At 45.6% G+C, this 17,478-nt stretch overlaps 2 protein-coding genes across 3 annotated transcripts in view; both read right to left on the minus strand.

Annotated features, from left to right (window-relative positions):
* The window catches only part of ACSL5 (acyl-CoA synthetase long chain family member 5), a 369,346-nt gene that overhangs the window by 206,972 nt on the left and 144,896 nt on the right, over window positions 1-17,478 (minus strand). The gene's annotated exons all lie outside the window — the stretch shown is intronic.
* The window catches only part of LOC143769449 (EF-hand calcium-binding domain-containing protein 6-like), a 48,794-nt gene continuing 33,829 nt past the window's right edge, over window positions 2,514-17,478 (minus strand). For both annotated transcript variants that reach the window (XM_077258033.1, XM_077258034.1), the window contains exons 14-20: window positions 14,653-14,777; window positions 10,023-10,266; window positions 7,628-7,797; window positions 7,046-7,196; window positions 6,359-6,869; window positions 5,563-5,952; window positions 2,514-3,187 (exon numbers count right to left, since the gene is read on the minus strand). In XM_077258033.1, the coding sequence (XP_077114148.1) occupies window positions 6,651-6,869; window positions 7,046-7,196; window positions 7,628-7,797; window positions 10,023-10,266; window positions 14,653-14,777 (909 nt within the window). In that variant the 3' untranslated portion in view covers window positions 2,514-3,187; window positions 5,563-5,952; window positions 6,359-6,650. The remainder of the gene's footprint in view (window positions 3,188-5,562; window positions 5,953-6,358; window positions 6,870-7,045; window positions 7,197-7,627; window positions 7,798-10,022; window positions 10,267-14,652; window positions 14,778-17,478) is intronic.

Raw genomic sequence — 17,478 nt, forward strand, 5'->3', positions numbered from 1 at the left:
ATCCCTTTCCTTTCCCTGGTTACTTTCTTTTCCTTTACACATTCCTCTTTCCTGGTTTCATCCCTTTCCGTTCCCTAGTTTCTTTTCCTTTGCAATTTCCTCTTTCCTGGTTTCATCCCTTTTGTTTCCCTTTCCCAGATTTCTTCATTTTCCTTTGCACTTTCCTCTTTGGTGGTTTCATCCTTTTCCTTTGCCTGGTTTCTTTATTTTTTATTGCACTTTCCTCTTTCATGGTTTCATCCCTTTCACTGGTTTCTTTCTTTTCCTTTGCACTTTCCGCTGCATGATTTCAGAGTTTAGGGTGGGCCATGTATATGAAAATAAAGTGGGAATGGTTGGTGATATAAACTTCCTGTTTGTGGCACATTAGTATATTTGAGGGGGAAAACTTTTTAAGAAGGGTGGTGACCATGGCGGCCATTTTGTAGTCAGCCATTTTGGATCCAACTTTATATATGCGTGGGTTTCCTCCGGGTTCTCCGGTTTCCTCCCACATTCCAAAGACATACTGATAGGGAATTTAGATTGTGAGCCCCATAGGGGACAGTGATGATAATGTGTGCAAATTGTAAAGCGCTGCGGAATATGTTAGCGCTATATAAAAATAAAGATTATTATTATTATATGGCCCACCCAGGTGTATCCATATAAATGGCCCACACTGTATAACCAAGTTTACTGCATAAAGACAAAATAAAAAAACAATAATTTTAATGATGGAAGTGTTTCTTCAGAATGACACAGCAAACATTGTCATGAATATATTAATTTACCTCTCTGAAATGCATAACTGGAAACCTGTGCAAATCAGATTGTCTGTAAGTGACTAATAAATGTAATCTTCCCAGATTATCTTACTGAGGAAAAACACAATGTTATTGCTGTCTGTAACCTGATCTATCATTCAGGCCAAATGTATAAAACCCGCAGATGAATCTAGAATCTGCGCCATTCAGGAGACTGGGAGTTTGTATTTCAGCGCAGGTTGTCTATACATGTTACTATCTACATGAGAATGGGCCAGAAATAGAATTCACTTAGTCCGAGCAGCGAGCGATGGCGAATCTGATAGAAATGCAGGAATGAGGGACGTCTTTCTCTGTCCCAGGGTAACCGGAGCCGGTATATTCAGCTCATCCTGGACAGTTATTATGTAACAACTTTTAATTAGATCTTATATTTCTTCCTTTCTTAAGTGAAGAATTAAACCTTCCGGTAAACATTGTATCATAGTCAGATCTTTTGGGTCTTGTCTATGTTTTTGGACCAATTTTTGATAATATTATAATATTTTGATATTTTTTATTATAATCCAAATCGGATTATTATCAGCGATTGTCAGATGTTACTTGTCCTACTGAAAAGTTAAGAAATGTCTTCTAAGCAGAGTTGATGCAAATCGATTTTCATTCCTGGAGGAACATCACATGTGCGTCATGTCCGCCAATCAAAACAAGAGCGCCGGATGCCCGGACGTAGGATGCCCGGACGTAGGAGGCCCGGACGCAGGATGCCCGGACGTAGGATGCCGGGACGTAGGATGCCCGGACGTAGGATGCCCGGACGTAGGAGGCGATTGTCAGGGCTTCCAACCAGCAACCACAGATTACTGACGTGGTCGATACACCGGGTCCAGCTAATTGATTTGCATCGCCTCTAGTGTTGAGCGATACCTTCCGATATGCAAAGGTATCGGTATCGGATTGGATCGGCCGATACCCAAAAAATATTGGATATCGCCGATACCGATACCCGATACCAATGCATATCAATGGAACACAAAATATCGGAATGGTTCCCAGGGTCTGAAGGAGAGGAAACTCTCCTTCAGGCCCTGGGATCCATATTCATGTATAAAATGAAGAATAAAAATAAAAAATATTGATATACTCACCCCTCCGACGGCCCCGGTTCTCACCGGTCCAAGCGCCTGCCTCCGTTCCTAAGAATGCAGAGTGAAGGACCTTCGATGACGTCGCGGCTTGTGATTGGTCGCGTGACCGCTCATGCGACCAATCACAAGCCGCGACGTCATCGCAGGTCCTACACTCACTGCATTCTTAGGAACGGAGGCTGCCGGTTACATCGGTAAGGTCCAGGGTCCGCCGGAGGGTGAGTATATCCATATTTTTTATTTTTATTCTTTATTTTTTACATGAATATGGATCCCAGGGCCTGAAGGAGAGTCTCCTCTCCTCCAGACCCTCTGAACCATACACTGGGAACTTCCGATTCCGATATCACAAAAATATCGGAACTCGGTATCGGAATTCCGATACAGCAAATATCGGCCGATACCCGATACTTGCGGTATCGGAATGCTCAACACTAATCGCCTCTTATTCTGGGTAAAGTTTTTTCAGCCCCAAACCTTCTAGCACAAGTGAATGGACAGTTCGTGAATGATCAGATATGTGAGAAGGAGACCCCACTCCTATTGTAGAAGTTCAGATTTGGATATGAATATCTCTTCCCTCTAAGGAGTCCGTAGGCAGAAGAAAAAGAAGACGACTGCTGGGTCACATGGTTATCTTTATTGCATTATTTTCCAGATATAGAGAGAGAAATATAAATCCTAAGTACCACAAGTGAACAGAGGTGGAAGGAACGAAATACAGAGGAAGGAAGGAATGGAAAGGAAGATAAGGGAAATAAAGGGGGAGGAAAGGAAGAAAAGGGAGTATTTGCTTATACACAGGTATCACCCGCAGCCACTAGCGGACACAGACACAAGTGGGCCCCTGAGCAAGAACAGTAAATGGGCCCTTTGCTGCCTAAAGGCTTATCATAATGAATGACTCCACCTGCTTTGGAGGTAGAAATGGGCCCCTTTACCTCTTTGGCCCCTGCGCGGTGGCACACATTGCACCAATGATGTGTCTGCCCCTGCGAGTCACAGCCACGCAGCAAGACCACAACAGTCCGTGCTGTAGTCATCAAACCACCAATGGCATCACCAAGAAAGAGAAGAGGCACGATGGATGGCCCTACTCTTACATGGGAGCACTGTGAATGTCACAATTATTATGGGAGCAATGTGCTTCACTTTCATGGAGGCACCGTGACTGTCACTATTATGGTGGTACTGTGGTTAATTGTTCTAGAGGATGTCACAGTTATGGGGCACTATGCAGGCACTGTTATTAGGGTACTGAGGATGTCACAGTTATGGGGCACTATGCAGGCACTGTTATTAGAGTACTGAGGATGTCACAGTTATGGGGGTACTATACAGTCACTGTTTTTAGGGTACTGAGGATGTCACAGTTATGGGGGCACTATACAGTCACTGTTTTTAGGGTACTGAGGATGTCACAGTTATGGGGGCACTATACAGTCACTGTTATTAGGGTACTGAGGATGTCACAGTTATGGGGCACTATACAGTCACTGTTATTAGGGTACTGAGGATGTCACAGTTATTGGGGCACTATGGAGTCACTGTTATTAGGGTACTGAGGATGTCACAGTTATGGAGCACTATGCAGTCACTGTTATTAGGGTACTGAGGATGTCACAGTTATTGGGGCACTATGCAGGCACTGTTATTAGAGTACTGAGGATGTCACAGTTATGGAGCACTATGCAGTCACTGTTATTAGGGTACCGATGATAATAATAATAATAATTTTTATTTATATAGCGCCAACATATTCCGCAGCGCTTTACAACTTAGGCTAGGTTCACATTGCGTTAATGTGTGCACGCTAACGGACAGCGTTGCATGGCGAAAATGTCGCAATTAACGCCGTGCAACGGGTCCGTTAGCGCACCCATTGACAGCAATGTAAATTTCACCTGCAGCGCATCGCTAGCGCGTGCCTTTTTTGGCTCGCGCTAGCGATGTGCCGTTCTTCTGTGGCGCGCCTGGGACACTGCTTGCAGCGTCCACGGCGCGCCCAAGGTCCGTTCCCCGCTCTCGCAGATCGGGGATCTGCGAGAGCGGGGACGTTAACGCGACCCCTAACGCGGCCCCTAAATAAGCATTGCGTTAGCGCAATCCGCTAGCACTAGCGCTAAACGGATTGCCCTAACGCAATGTGAACCTAGCCTAACAATTGCTTTAGTTATTTGGACCAGCCATAGTGTAAGGCTCGGGTGTTCATGTAAAGCTGCATGGACCAGTTATCAGCCTAAGTATGTAGCAGTACAGACACAGAGGGCTGTTAACTGCATAAAGTGTATGAGAACATGATGCGAGGAACCTGATTAAAAAAAAAAAAAAACATAAATAGGCCACACAGGGATAGTTAGTTTAATGCGTTGAGGCGGTAGGCCAGTCTGAACAAATGTGTTTTTAGGGCATGCTTAAAGCTGTGGGGATTGGGGATTAATTGTATTAACCTGGGTAGTGCATTCCAAAGAATCGGTGCAGCACGTGTAAAGTCTTGGAGACGGGAGTGGGAGGTTCTGATTATTGAGGATGCTAACCTGAGGTCATTAGCGGAGCGGAGGGCACGGGTAGGGTGGTAGACTGAGACCAGAGAGGAGATGTAGGGTGGTGCTGAGCCATGGAGTGCTTTGTGGATGAGGGTAGTAGTTTTGTACTGGATTCTGGAGTGGATGGGTAGCCAGTGTAATGACTGGCACAAGGTAGAGGCATCGGTGTAACGGTTGGTGAGGAATATGATCCTGGCCTCAGCATTCAGGACAGATTGGAGCGGGGAGAGTTTGGTAAGAGGGAGGCCGATTAGTAGAGAGTTACAATAGTCCAGACGAGAATGAATAAGTGAAACAGTAAGAGTTTTTGCAATACAGTCACTGTTATTAGGGTACCGAGGATGTCACGATTATGGGGGCACTATGCAGTCACAGTTATTATGGTACTGAGGATGTCACAGTTATGGGAGCACTATGCAGTCACTTATTAGGGTACTAAGGATGTCACGATTTATGAGGGCACTATACAGTCACTGTTATTAGGGTACTGAGGCTGTCACAGTTATGGGGCACTATGCAGGCACTGTTATTAGGGTACTGAGGATGTCACAGTTATGGGGCACTTTGTAGTCCCAGTTATGGTACTGAGGATGTCACAGTTATGGGGCACTATGCAGTCACAGTTATTATGGTACTGAGGATGTCACAGTTATGGGGCACTATACAGTCACAGTTATTATGGTACTGAGGATGTCACAGTTATGGGAGCACTATGCAGTCACTTATTAGGGTACTAAGGATGTCACGATTTATGAGGGCACTATACAGTCACTGTTATTAGGGTACTGAGGCTGTCACAGTTATGGGGCACTATGCAGGCACTGTTATTAGGGTACTGAGGATGTCACAGTTATGGGGCACTTTGTAGTCCCAGTTATGGTACTGAGGATGTCACAGTTATGGGGCACTATGCAGTCACAGTTATTATGGTACTGAGGATGTCACAGTTATGGGAGCACTATTCAGTCACTTATTAGGGTAATAAGGATGTCACGATTTATGGGGGCACTATATAGTCACTGTTATTAGGGTACTGAGGCTGTCACAGTTATGGGGCACTATGCAGTCACTGTTATTAGGGTACTAAGGATATCACGATTTATGGGGGCACTATACAGTCACTGTTATTAGGGTACTGAGGATGTCACAGTTATGGGGCACTATGCAGGCATTGTTATTAGGGTACGGAGGATGTCACAGTTATGGGGCACTATGCAGTCACTGTTATTAGGGTGCTGAGGATGTCACAGTTATGGGGCACTATGCAGTCACTGTTATTAGGGTACTGAGGATGTCACAGTTATGGGGGCACTATGCAGTCACTGTTATTAGGGTACTGAGGATGTCACAGTTATGGGGCACTATGCAGTCACTGTTATTAGGGTACTGAGGATGTCACAGTTATGGGGCACTATGTAGTCCCAGTTATTAGGGTACTGAGGATGTCACAGTTATGGGGCACTATGCAGTCACTGTTATTAGGGTACTGAGGATGTCACAGTTATGGGGGCACTATGCAGTCACTGTTATTAGGGTACTGAGGATGTCACAGTTATGGGGCACTATGTAGTCCCAGTTATTAGGGTACTGAGGATGTCACGATTATGGGGGCACTATGCAGTCACTGTTATTAGGGTACTGAGGATGTCACAGTTATGGGGGCACTATGCAGTCACTGTTATTAGGGTACTGAGGATGTCACAGTTATGGGGCACTATGTAGTCCCAGTTATTAGGGTACTGAGGATGTCACGATTATGGGGGCACTATGCAGTCACTGTTATTAGGGTACTGAGGATGTCACAGTTATGGGGGCACTATGCAGTCACTGTTATTAGGGTACTGAGGATGTCACAGTTATGGGGCACTATGTAGTCCCAGTTATTAGGGTACTGAGGATGTCACGATTATGGGGGCACTATGCAGTCACTGTTATTAGGGTGCTGAGGATGTCACTGTTATGGGGCACTATACAGTCACAGTTATTATGGTACTGAGGATGTCACAGTTATGGGGCACTATGCAGTCACTGTTACACATTTGTGGGTGTGGTCTACATTTAAGAGGTGGAGTTTTGCTAAAATCACTGCATTTTCTAGAAGTTGGTTAGTTTAGAGCCCAGGGGGATGGAAAAGGAAGAAATAACACAACCCCCTCCTCCTAACACACGTTGTATATTCTCCGTCGCTCTTTCTTTCTCTTCCGGCCTCACTAGCTCGTTCTTTGGTCTCTCAGGAGCCGGGAGTAGTCAATCATCCCCAGCAGATTCTTGTCGTAGTGAGACATGATGCGATAGATCTCCTCCTCATCCAGCACAATATTACACAGCTTCACCACAGATCTGAACTCCGGGAGGCTGAGGAGGCCACATCCATCCTTGTCCATCTTCAGACAGGACTGGAGAAGATTCCTCCACTCTGCGCTGGAGATCTATAGGGATCAGGGAGACATTTCATCAGGACGGTGACAGGATGAGGTATCGTCTCTGCTCATACTGCTTGTACAGTAAAGAATCCATACATTGTGTACAGAATTATCAGACGGTGAGGATTGAGCAGGGTGTGTATAGATGTGAGAGTGTATACAGTGGCGAATACTTCCGGTACCTTCTGCCGCAGTTTGACAGTGATGGCGTTAAGGCTACGGGCTGTTTCGTTGATGGCGCCTTTCCCTTCTGTCTTCATCGCTTCTTTTCCACGTTGGTTATTTATGTTCCTTCCTGTCTGATACGGCTGAAGAAACTTCACATAGGAAACCCTGCCAGAAAAAAACATCACACAGAAGCCAATGGCAAAAAGTGAAATTATACGCCATATTTATTGTCCTGTACGGCCCGAATTAGAGCTGAGAGCACACCCCATACTACAGCTCCTCACCTAGCACTGCTGACAACCAGCCGATATATGGTGTGTGAGGTTGTCAGGACCGCCCCCTGGTGACATCACTGAATATATAATGGCTTGTGTGGCTGGAGGGAGATGAAGCTCGGAATTGACAAGCGACAGCCTCAGAATGTTAATGATTTAGAGACGATCTGCAAAGATTCCTCCTGACATGTGCGCAAACCTCATCATAAACGGCTGGGCTTGCCAACAAGGGTTTTACCACCAAGTATTAAGTCTTGTTTGCCAGAGGGATCAAATACTTATTTCCCCCACTGTATATAGGCATATACCACGTGTACCTACCTGTTCTGCCCGTCACTAAACTTGGCCATGATGGTGTCGCACTGGTGTTTGGTCAGGTCTGGACTCATCTCTTGGATCTTATCAAGAAATTCTTCTCCAGTGATAAATCCAGAATTCTGGGGATCCAACTCCTTGAACTGGACCCAGAGGTCGTCAATAAGAAGCTTCACCTGGATGACAAGTGACATGACTGTGTAAGAAGAGGACACCAACACCCGGCCCTTAAGGTTCCTCATTACTAATCATTAAAGGGTTTTATTAAATCTGTGTATAAAGTTCTGCAACTTTCTGATAAACTTTGGTCCCAATTCATTATTGCATTTGCGCCTATTTTTAGTCCTGTTTTCCAAATTTTAAAGGTTTATTTTTGTGCTAAATTCCTCTTTTAAGCCTATTTTACAATCTACTTTTGACTTATTCGTCTGTTTATTTCTCTGTTCACCGTCGCCGGCGCGGTTTCTGTAATCCAGATGTTTGTGGCTGATTTATTATTTGACACTTTTTAAAATATTGCTACATTTTTGCACAAATCTACTCCAGTCTCCAAAAGTGATTTTTTTATGCCTGAAGCTTCAGCAAATACAAACATTTAATTGCTTATATTCAGATGTGAAATTCCAGTACAGCCTCAGTCCTCTGCTCACACTTGGGAGTTTGTTGCAGTGTATCAGTGCAGGTCTTAACAGTCAGAATAGTTTGTTGCTGATGCGTTACACTGTTGCAAATCCAGCTGTGCGAGAAGAAGTCTACAAGAATTAACCCTAAAATGTCCATTTCCATTGACAGCAAGCAGAGATATTGCTAATAGTAAAGAACTAAATAACAAATGGGTGATTGGGGGATTTTATTATCCCTCTGCACCAGTTTCCTTTTATCAAAATGTCATACTATTTTGCACAAGAGTTATTTTCACAACATATCTGTGCTAATTCCAACATATTTTGTCGCCATGATTAAAATGTTGCAAATGAAGAATTTTCACAAACGTTTTCACTATGACAATAGAAGACTGGCGCAGTGGACGGAACGCGACATAGTGTGAACCCGTCCTAGCGCTGCGTGATTTATAGAGTGGAGACGATAACTGGTCCGCGCCCCTCCCCCGCTGTCTCAGGGCTCATCACCTAACAGTCGCGCCCGCGCCGTCTTCTCTGGTTTCTTGTTATAGTTTCCACCTTGACCCTTCTCTGCAGAATAAAAGCTTTTTAATGATTAGAATCGGAGCGTTCCCCCCCCTCGGAGCGGCGGATCCATTATCTCATTCGTCCATGTCTTTCTTAACACTGCGGTCATTGTCCGCTCAGTGTCCTCCTTTTTGCAGCTTGGAGCAGACACATTGTATTGTAAATGGGGGCAGCGCCTCCGCCTCGCCGCACAAAGAGAACGTTTTTTTTAGCTCCATTAATGTACAGCTTATCGAGCCCCCAGCCACTTACCAAGATTTGGGGGCACTTAAGACTCGGAATCTGATAACTTCCCCTACAACCTCACGATTACATTGTATCAAATATATCACAATATTTACAGGTGATTCCTAACATAAATGCACAACAAAAACTTCTGAAACTTTCTAATATAAGTTTGCCTCTCATTTATCCACCATTTTCATTATCTGATTGCTGTCAGTGAAAGGGAATATTCTAGGTCACATATAGGAGGTGAAAACCTGTCCAGACCTAAAACTTGTATCCATACTTGATAATCCTCTATGAAGTAGACTTTCTTGATTGATAGTTTGTAACAATGTATCAACCCAGAAAAGATGTGTCAGTCTGAAGTTCAGGCTGCTTTGCTCACAGAAGATGAAATACAAATGTAACAAACCTCTAGAAGTGAGAATTACATGGCTCGGACATGTTTCAGCCTCTGATATTGGGATTCTTAACCCCAAAAGGGAGAGTTTATGACCTCCCTAAGTCAGGACGGGCATCAGAAAGTTGCAGAGCACAGGGGTCAGTTCTGCAGCAACTTTTATTTTCTCCTTTTCTGGTGGCCCTATGGCTCATGGATGGCATAGATTTCAGTTTCTGGCACATGTATAGCACAAAGATGTGGCATCTTTATTACCAAGCTTACGTCTATTAATACATTTGCTACACATTATGCCAGCAGGCTCTTGGTTCAAGTCTGACATATGACAGGGAGAAATTTACTATATTTATCTGCCCTGCATTCAGTGGTTTAAAACAGAGAACAATCGCTTGCATACACTGCAAAACAATCGGAGCCCATAGGGACTTCTCATGGCCAATAAAATCATTTAAATCTGAGATGGGGGCGCTGTTGTATTGGTGTCTATGGAAGAAAGTCACTATTTGTGGTAAAAAGTGGTACTGCAGTTCACAAATCAAAGCTACCAAGCTCTGCTCTGTAGGGAGTGATTACAGGACCTCACCTTTGTCTGCAGGAAATTTGCAATGATCTTGGTGTCAGAGTTAAGCTTCAAAGAGCGAATCAGGCAGTCAACATCGCCTCTCACCGGAGGAGAAATTTTAGCATTCGGGAAGCACGAAGAATTTATGGAAAAACCAAAATGGCGGACAAACTGCAAGAAGTCAACCGTCTGGTCTTGATTTAGAATGAGGATCTTCCAGACTCGCTGCACTTCTTCTCTGGAAATCTCTGGACTGACATTACATCTGCAATGTAAAGTAGAAGTGTAGAATTTTTGAGATTCACATTTCAGGTGCCAAAGGTTAAACCTCATGACCAAAAACTGAAAATCCAAACACTTCTCTAAGTTTTAAAACATTTTTGTAACAATGTGAATATTTTTATTTTATGTTGGCCATGTGTTCTTTCCCTTCCCTGACAGAGCAGAATAAGACAAGAGCAACCAAAGATCCTTTATCACCGGATCCCCGGCGGCCAGCAGGGCAGTAAAGTGAGCATGACTAAGGGATCTGGTAGCGGAGATCAAAAAAGAGGCGGCTCGTTGACCTCCAGATCCTGTAACCACTGAACCTCCTCAATGCGCCCAATTAGCTTAACTTAGGTGAAAAAAAGAGGCCCCATTATATCTCTTGGCCTTGTCCATAAAGTATATGGGCCCGGAGTAAGCAGGTGCCTTCCCTTCCCTCAGTGATATGGAGTGAAGAAGAGGTTACCACTCTAACAGATAAGCAGGAGTCCTACCTGCCTTCAGTCAAAATGTCAGCATTGTGGTAAAGAAGGAGTGCCCGACACCCACATCCTCCTCTCCACCCCAGCGGAGCCCCAGGCCTCCTACATTACTGTTTCCTCCTTGCTCCTGAGCTTCTACAGGGCCCCTAGTAAGTTGTGTCTTCTCCTGCCCTTTTCTGTTTCTTCCTCGTCTGGCCAGAACTGATCCTTTGTGTCATCCTTCCATTGTCAGAAAGCTCAGCCGCATCTTGCCTATTCATCCCAAAAAGAACCATTACTAATTACTGTGATTGCCCTGCCCCCCTGGCCCCATGCACTGTGCGTGCAGCAACAACCCCAATATGTCAGGGGCTTTCTCCACTGGCTCCCTCTCAGGTGATGTTACCTCCTTCCAGGCGATGTCACTCTCAGGTGGTGTTACCTTCTTCCAGGTGATGTTACTCTCAGGTGGTGTTACCTACTTCCAGGTGATGTTACTCTCAGGTGGTGTTACCTCCTTCCAGGTGATGTTACTCTCAGATGGTGTTACCTACTTGTAGGTGATGTTACTCTCAGGTGGTGTTACCTTCTTCCAGGTGGTGTTACTCTCAGGTGGTGTTACCTCCTTGTAGGTGATGTTACTCTCAGGTGGTGTTACCTACTTCCAGGTGATGTTACTCTCAGGTGGTGTTACCTACTTGCAGGTGATGTTACTGTCAGGTGGTGTTACCTTCTTCCAGGTGATGTTACTCTCAGGTGGTGTTACCTCCTTCCAGGAGATGTTACTCTCAGGTGGTGTTACCTTCTTCCAGGTGATGTTACTCTCAGGTGGTGTTACCTCCTTCCAGGTGATGTTACTCTCAGGTGGTGCTACCTCCTTGTAGGAGATGTTACTCTCAGGTGGTGTTACCTTCTTCCAGGTGATGTTACTCTCAGGTGGTGTTACCTTCTTCCAGGTGGTGTTACTCTCAGGTGGTGTTACCTCCTTGTAGGTGATGTTACTCTCAGGTGGTGTTACCTCCTTCCAGGTGATGTTACTCTCAGGTGGTGTTACCTCCTTCCAGGTGATGTTACTCTCAGATGGTGTTACCTCCTTCCAGGTGATGTTACTCTCAGGTGGTGTTACCTCCTTCCAGGTGATGTTACTCTCAGGTGGTGTTACCTTCTTCCAGGAGATGTTACTCTCAGGTGGTGTTACCTCCTTCCAGGTGAAGTTACTCTCAGGTGGTGTTACCTCCTTCCAGGTGATGTTACTCTCAGGTGGTGTTACCTCCTTCCAGGTGATGTTACTCTCAGATGGTGTTACCTTCTTCCAGGCGATGTTACTCTCAGGTGGTGTTACCTCCTTGTAGGCGATGTTACTCTCAGGTGGTGTTACCTCCTTCCAGGTGATGTTACTCTCAGGTGGTGTTACCTCCTTCCAGGTGATGTCACTCTCAGGTGGTGTTACCTTCTTCCAGGCGATGTTACTCTCAGGTGGTGTTACCTCCTTGTAGGTGATGTTACTCTCAGGTGGTGTTACCTTCTTCCAGGTGATGTCACTCTCAGGTGGTGTTACCTTCTTCCAGGTGATGTTACTCTCAGGTGGTGTTACCTTCTTCCAGGTGATGTCACTCTCAGGTGGTGTTACCTCCTTGTAGGTGATGTCACTCTCAGTTGGTGTTACCTTCTTCCAGGTGATGTCACTCTCAGGTGGTGTTACCTTCTTCCAGGTGATGTTACTCTCAGGTGGTGTTACCGTCTTCCAGGTGATGTTACTCTCAGGTGGTGTTACCTCCTTCCAGGAGATGTTACTCTCAGGTGGTGTTACCTCCTTCCAGGTGGTGTTACTCTCAGGTGGTGTTACCTCCTTCCAGGTGATGTTACTCTCAGGTGGTGTTACCTCCTTCCAGGTGATGTTACTCTCAGATGGTGTTACCTTCTTCCAGGTGATGTTACTCTCAGGTGGTGTTACCTCCTTCCAGGAGATGTTACTCTCAGGTGGTGTTACCTCCTTCCAGGAGATGTTACTCTCAGGTGGTGTTACCTTCTTCCAGGTGATGTTACTCTCAGGTGGTGTTACCTCCTTCCAGGTGATGTTACTCTCAGGTGGTGTTACCTCCTTCCAGGAGATGTTACTCTCAGGTGGTGTTACCTCCTTCCAGGAGATGTTACTCTCAGGTGGTGTTACCTTCTTCCAGGTGATGTTACTCTCAGGTGGTGTTACCTTCTTCCAGGTGATGTTACTCTGAGGTGATGTTACCTCCTTGTAGGTGATGTTACTCTCAGGTGGTGTTACCTTCTTCCAGGTGATGTTACTTTCAGGTGGTGTTACCTCCTTGCAGGTGGTGTTACTCTCAGGTGGTGTTACCTCCTTCCAGGAGATGTTACTCTCAGGTGGTGTTACCTCCTTCCAGGTGATGTTACTCTCAGGTGGTGTTACCTCCTTCCAGGAGATGTTACTCTCAGGTGGTGTTACCTTCTTCCAGGTGATGTTACTCTCAGGTGGTGTTACCTCCTTGTAGGTGATGTTACTCTCAGGTGGTGTTACCTCCTTCCAGGTGATGTTACTCTCAGGTGGTGTTACCTTCTTCCAGGTGATGTTACTCTGAGGTGATGTTACCTCCTTGTAGGTGATGTTACTCTCAGGTGGTGTTACCTTCTTCCAGGTGATGTTACTTTCAGGTGGTGTTACCTCCTTGCAGGTGGTGTTACTCTCAGGTGGTGTTACCTCCTTCCAGGAGATGTTACTCTCAGGTGGTGTTACCTCCTTCCAGGTGATGTTACTCTCAGGTGGTGTTACCTCCTTCCAGGAGATGTTACTCTCAGGTGGTGTTACCTTCTTCCAGGTGATGTTACTCTCAGGTGGTGTTACCTCCTTCCAGGTATTGTTACTCTCAGGTGGTGTTACCTCCTTCCAGGTGATGTTACTCTCAGGTGGTGTTACCTCCTTCCAGGTGATGTTACTCTCAGGTGGTGTTACCGTCTTCCAGGAGATGTTACTCTCAGGTGGTGTTACCTCCTTCCAGGTGGTGTTACTCTCAGGTGGTGTTACCTCCTTCCAGGTGATGTTACTCTCAGGTGGTGTTACCTCCTTCCAGGTGATGTTACTCTCAGATGGTGTTACCTTCTTCCAGGTGATGTTACTCTCAGGTGGTGTTACCTCCTTGTAGGTGATGTTACTCTCAGGTGGTGTTACCTCCTTCCAGGTGATGTTACTCTCAGGTGGTGTTACCTCCTTCCAGGTGATGTTACTCTCAGGTGGTGTTACCTTCTTCCAGGTGATGTTACTCTCAGGTGGTGTTACCTCCTTGCAGGTGGTGTTACTCTCAGGTGGTGTTACCTTCTTCCAGGTGATGTTACTCTCAGGTGGTGTTACCTCCTTGCAGGTGGTGTTACTCTCAGGTGGTGTTACCTTCTTCCAGGTGATGTTACTCTCAGGTGGTGTTACCTCCTTCCAGGTGATGTTACTCTCAGGTGGTGTTACCTTCTTCCAGGTGATGTTACTCTCAGGTGGTGTTACCTCCTTGCAGGTGGTGTTACTCTCAGGTGGTGTTACCTCCTTCCAGGTGATGTTACTCTCAGGTGGTGTTACCTCCTTCCAGGAGATGTTACTCTCAGGTGGTGTTACCTTCTTCCAGGTGATGTTACTCTCAGGTGGTGTTACCTCCTTGTAGGTGATGTTACTCTCAGGTGGTGTTACCTTCTTCCAGGTGATGTTACTCTCAGGTGGTGTTACCTCCTTCCAGGAGATGTTACTCTCAGGTGGTGTTACCTTCTTCCAGGTGGTGTTACTCTCAGGTGGTGTTACCTTCTTCCAGGTGATGTTACTCTCTGGCAGAGGCTGATTTTTCGCCAAGGCTCAAAGATTCCTCATGGCAGCACTGAACAGATGGGGGCGCTATTGTGTTACTTCAGGGTTTACCTCCTCCGCACATACTTACCGTTTCAGGAGCTGGTACAAGGATTCCGCCGTCAGTCTCCGGGTGTTCCACTCGTCCATCTCGGTGAAGTTCTGCTCCAGAGTCTCGTAGTTGTTTTTGACAAGGCGTCTGATGATTTCTGTGAGCTGTAAAGTAATGACAACATGAGACGATGTCTCCGGTGACACAAATCACACACAGACTTTCGGTTTCAGCGTTGTCCTGTCCGTTATTGCAGCAGGTCGGAGACATTTTCACATTATTTGTCCTGATCACTAGCGGGCTGTCCTGTGTGTCACACTGCGAAGGGGGAAATCAAGGGAAATTTGTTTTTCAAGTTTTCCCCTAGGGCGTCTTCTGACACAAAAGGTTGAAAATGACAAAAAAGGGGACGGACGTAAAGAAGCAAAAGTGAAATTATAAGGAGTTCTCTGGTCTTCTGTATATTAACGGGTTACTCCTGCTCCTCTCACAGCTGCATCAAAAGATGAGCGATTCCGGAGAGGTCACATCTACTAAAACTTTATCGGCTAATATGTAAGATACTGAATGGGATATAAAATATATATTTTTTTTTATTATTGGAAGAATTTCAGTGAATTCTGCAAATAATTTGTGTGTAGTTCTTACAAAAGAGGGTTTGTTACAAATGTATCCAGTGTAGACAATGCTCTGCTTGGACTCCAGACTGATACAATGCATCAGCGCAGGATATAAGTAGTGATGGACGAACCTGAACAGTAAAGTTCGGGGTCCATACTGAACACCTAGTGTCTGTGCACGGACTCTGAACACGGACTTCTCCAGGAAGTCGTGTTACTGTTTGGGTTTGGCGGCTCGAACATTGGCTGCTTCCTATAATGACATCTGTGTGACAGAGCGAGAAACACCGGCTCTGATCAAACCTTCTGCCGGTCAAAGTTCTGCGGTTCCCACGCTGGCATCTATGAGCTAGCAGTTCTGACCGGAGGTAAAAAGGTTACCGCCTCCCACAGGCATCGGCTGATGAAAGTACTACTCTCACCATTGTATGCTTGCTCATGCTGATAGCAGCGAGAGCAGGTGTCCAATGATGGGAGTATTCACCAGCCGGCACGTGTGCAATAAATAAATAAATAATAATAATAATAAAAAAAAATGTGCAGCCCTCAGCTGTCAGCGTTATCTTGGCTGGTTATCAAAAGTAGAGGGGACCCCCACACCATTTCTTTTAATTATTTAAATAATTTAAAAAAATGTAGTAGGGTCCCCCTATTTTTGACAACCAGCCAAGCTATAGCAGACAGCTGGGGGCTAGTATTCTCAGACTGGGAAGGGGCCATTGATATTGCCCCCCCAGCCTAAAAATAGCAGCCCGTAGCCACCCAGAAAAGGAGCGTCTATTAGATGCGCCAATTCTGGCGCTTTGTCTGTCTCTTTCCACTTGCCCTGGTGCGGTGGCAAGCGGGGTAATAGTATTGGGGTTGATGTCAGCTTTGTAATGTCAGCTGACATAAAGGTCAGGGGTTAGTTATGTCAGGGGTGTCTAAAAGACACCTATCAATTACTAACCCCATAGACATATTGTAATAAAGACACAGCCAGAATAAAGCCGGGCTGTGTCTTTATCCATTTATTACTGTAAAAAAAATAAATAAAAAACATCATATTTCTCATCTGTCCAGAAGATAATCCCTATCTGTTCCTCGATGATCCAGATGGTTTGGAGAGCAGTCACATCAGTGATGCGACCGCTCTCCACACCAACCAGAACACACTGAGCAGAGCGTGAGAAGAGCTGCCTGCCTGTGACCGGCAGTGACGTCATTGAGGTTACCGCTGGTCACAGGCAGAGCTTCTCACGCTCTGCTCAGTGTGTTCTGGTTGGTGTGGAGAGCGGTCGCATCACTGATGTGACTGCTCTCCAAACCATCAGGATTAGACAGCGATGGATTATCTTATCGTCGGACTGGTGAGGAAAATTGTTTTTTTTTGTTAAATAATTGGGTAAAGGAAGGTGGGTAGTTTTAGTTCACATAAAGGACTTTATTTTGTCTGTGTCTTTATTATAATCTAATTATGGGAATAGTAATGGAGGCCTCTTATAGATGCCTCTCCGTCACGAACCTGTCGGCTTGATGTCAGCTGATATTACAGAACTGACATCAACCTCAATTATTACCCCACTTGCCACCGCACCAGAGTAAGTGGGAAGAGCCAGGCACAGTGACAGAATGGGAACATCTAATAGATGTGCCTTTCCTGGGCGGCTGCGGGCTGCTATTTTTAGGCTGAGTGGGATAGCCAATATCAATGGCCCATTACCAGCCTGAAAATACGAGACCCCAGCTGTCAAAAATGCTATTTTTTTAAATTATTTATATAAATAAAAAAAATAGCATGAGTGCCCCTTAATTTTTTTAACTAGCCAAGATAACACTGACAGCCGAGGGCTGCAGCCCACAGCTGTCGGTTTTGCCTGTGCTGGTTGTCAAAGATAGAGGGGACAGAACATCACTTTTAAAAAAAATAACTAATTTATTTATTGCACTGGTGCCAGCTGGTGAATACTCCCGTCATCATAAACCTGCTCTCGCGGCTACCAGTGAGACCAGATGTAGGATGATGTCATCTGTATGACAAAGTGGGAACCGCAGCGCTGTGACCGGTGGTAACGAACGTACTGCTGTTCAGAGCCGGTGTTTCTCTTGCCGTCACGCAGGTGACAGTGTGGGAAACTCCCAATGTTCGGGCCCACCATTGATTCGAATGGGTTCCGGGTTCTGGTACCAGAATTGAACTTTTTTTTAAAGATGTTCAGCTAAACCCGCCGGCCCCGATCATTCACTGCTTCGCCCATCTCTAGAT

Source organism: Ranitomeya variabilis, chromosome 4, assembly GCF_051348905.1.
Source record: "Ranitomeya variabilis isolate aRanVar5 chromosome 4, aRanVar5.hap1, whole genome shotgun sequence".
NCBI classification, from domain to species: Eukaryota; Metazoa; Chordata; class Amphibia; order Anura; family Dendrobatidae; genus Ranitomeya; species Ranitomeya variabilis.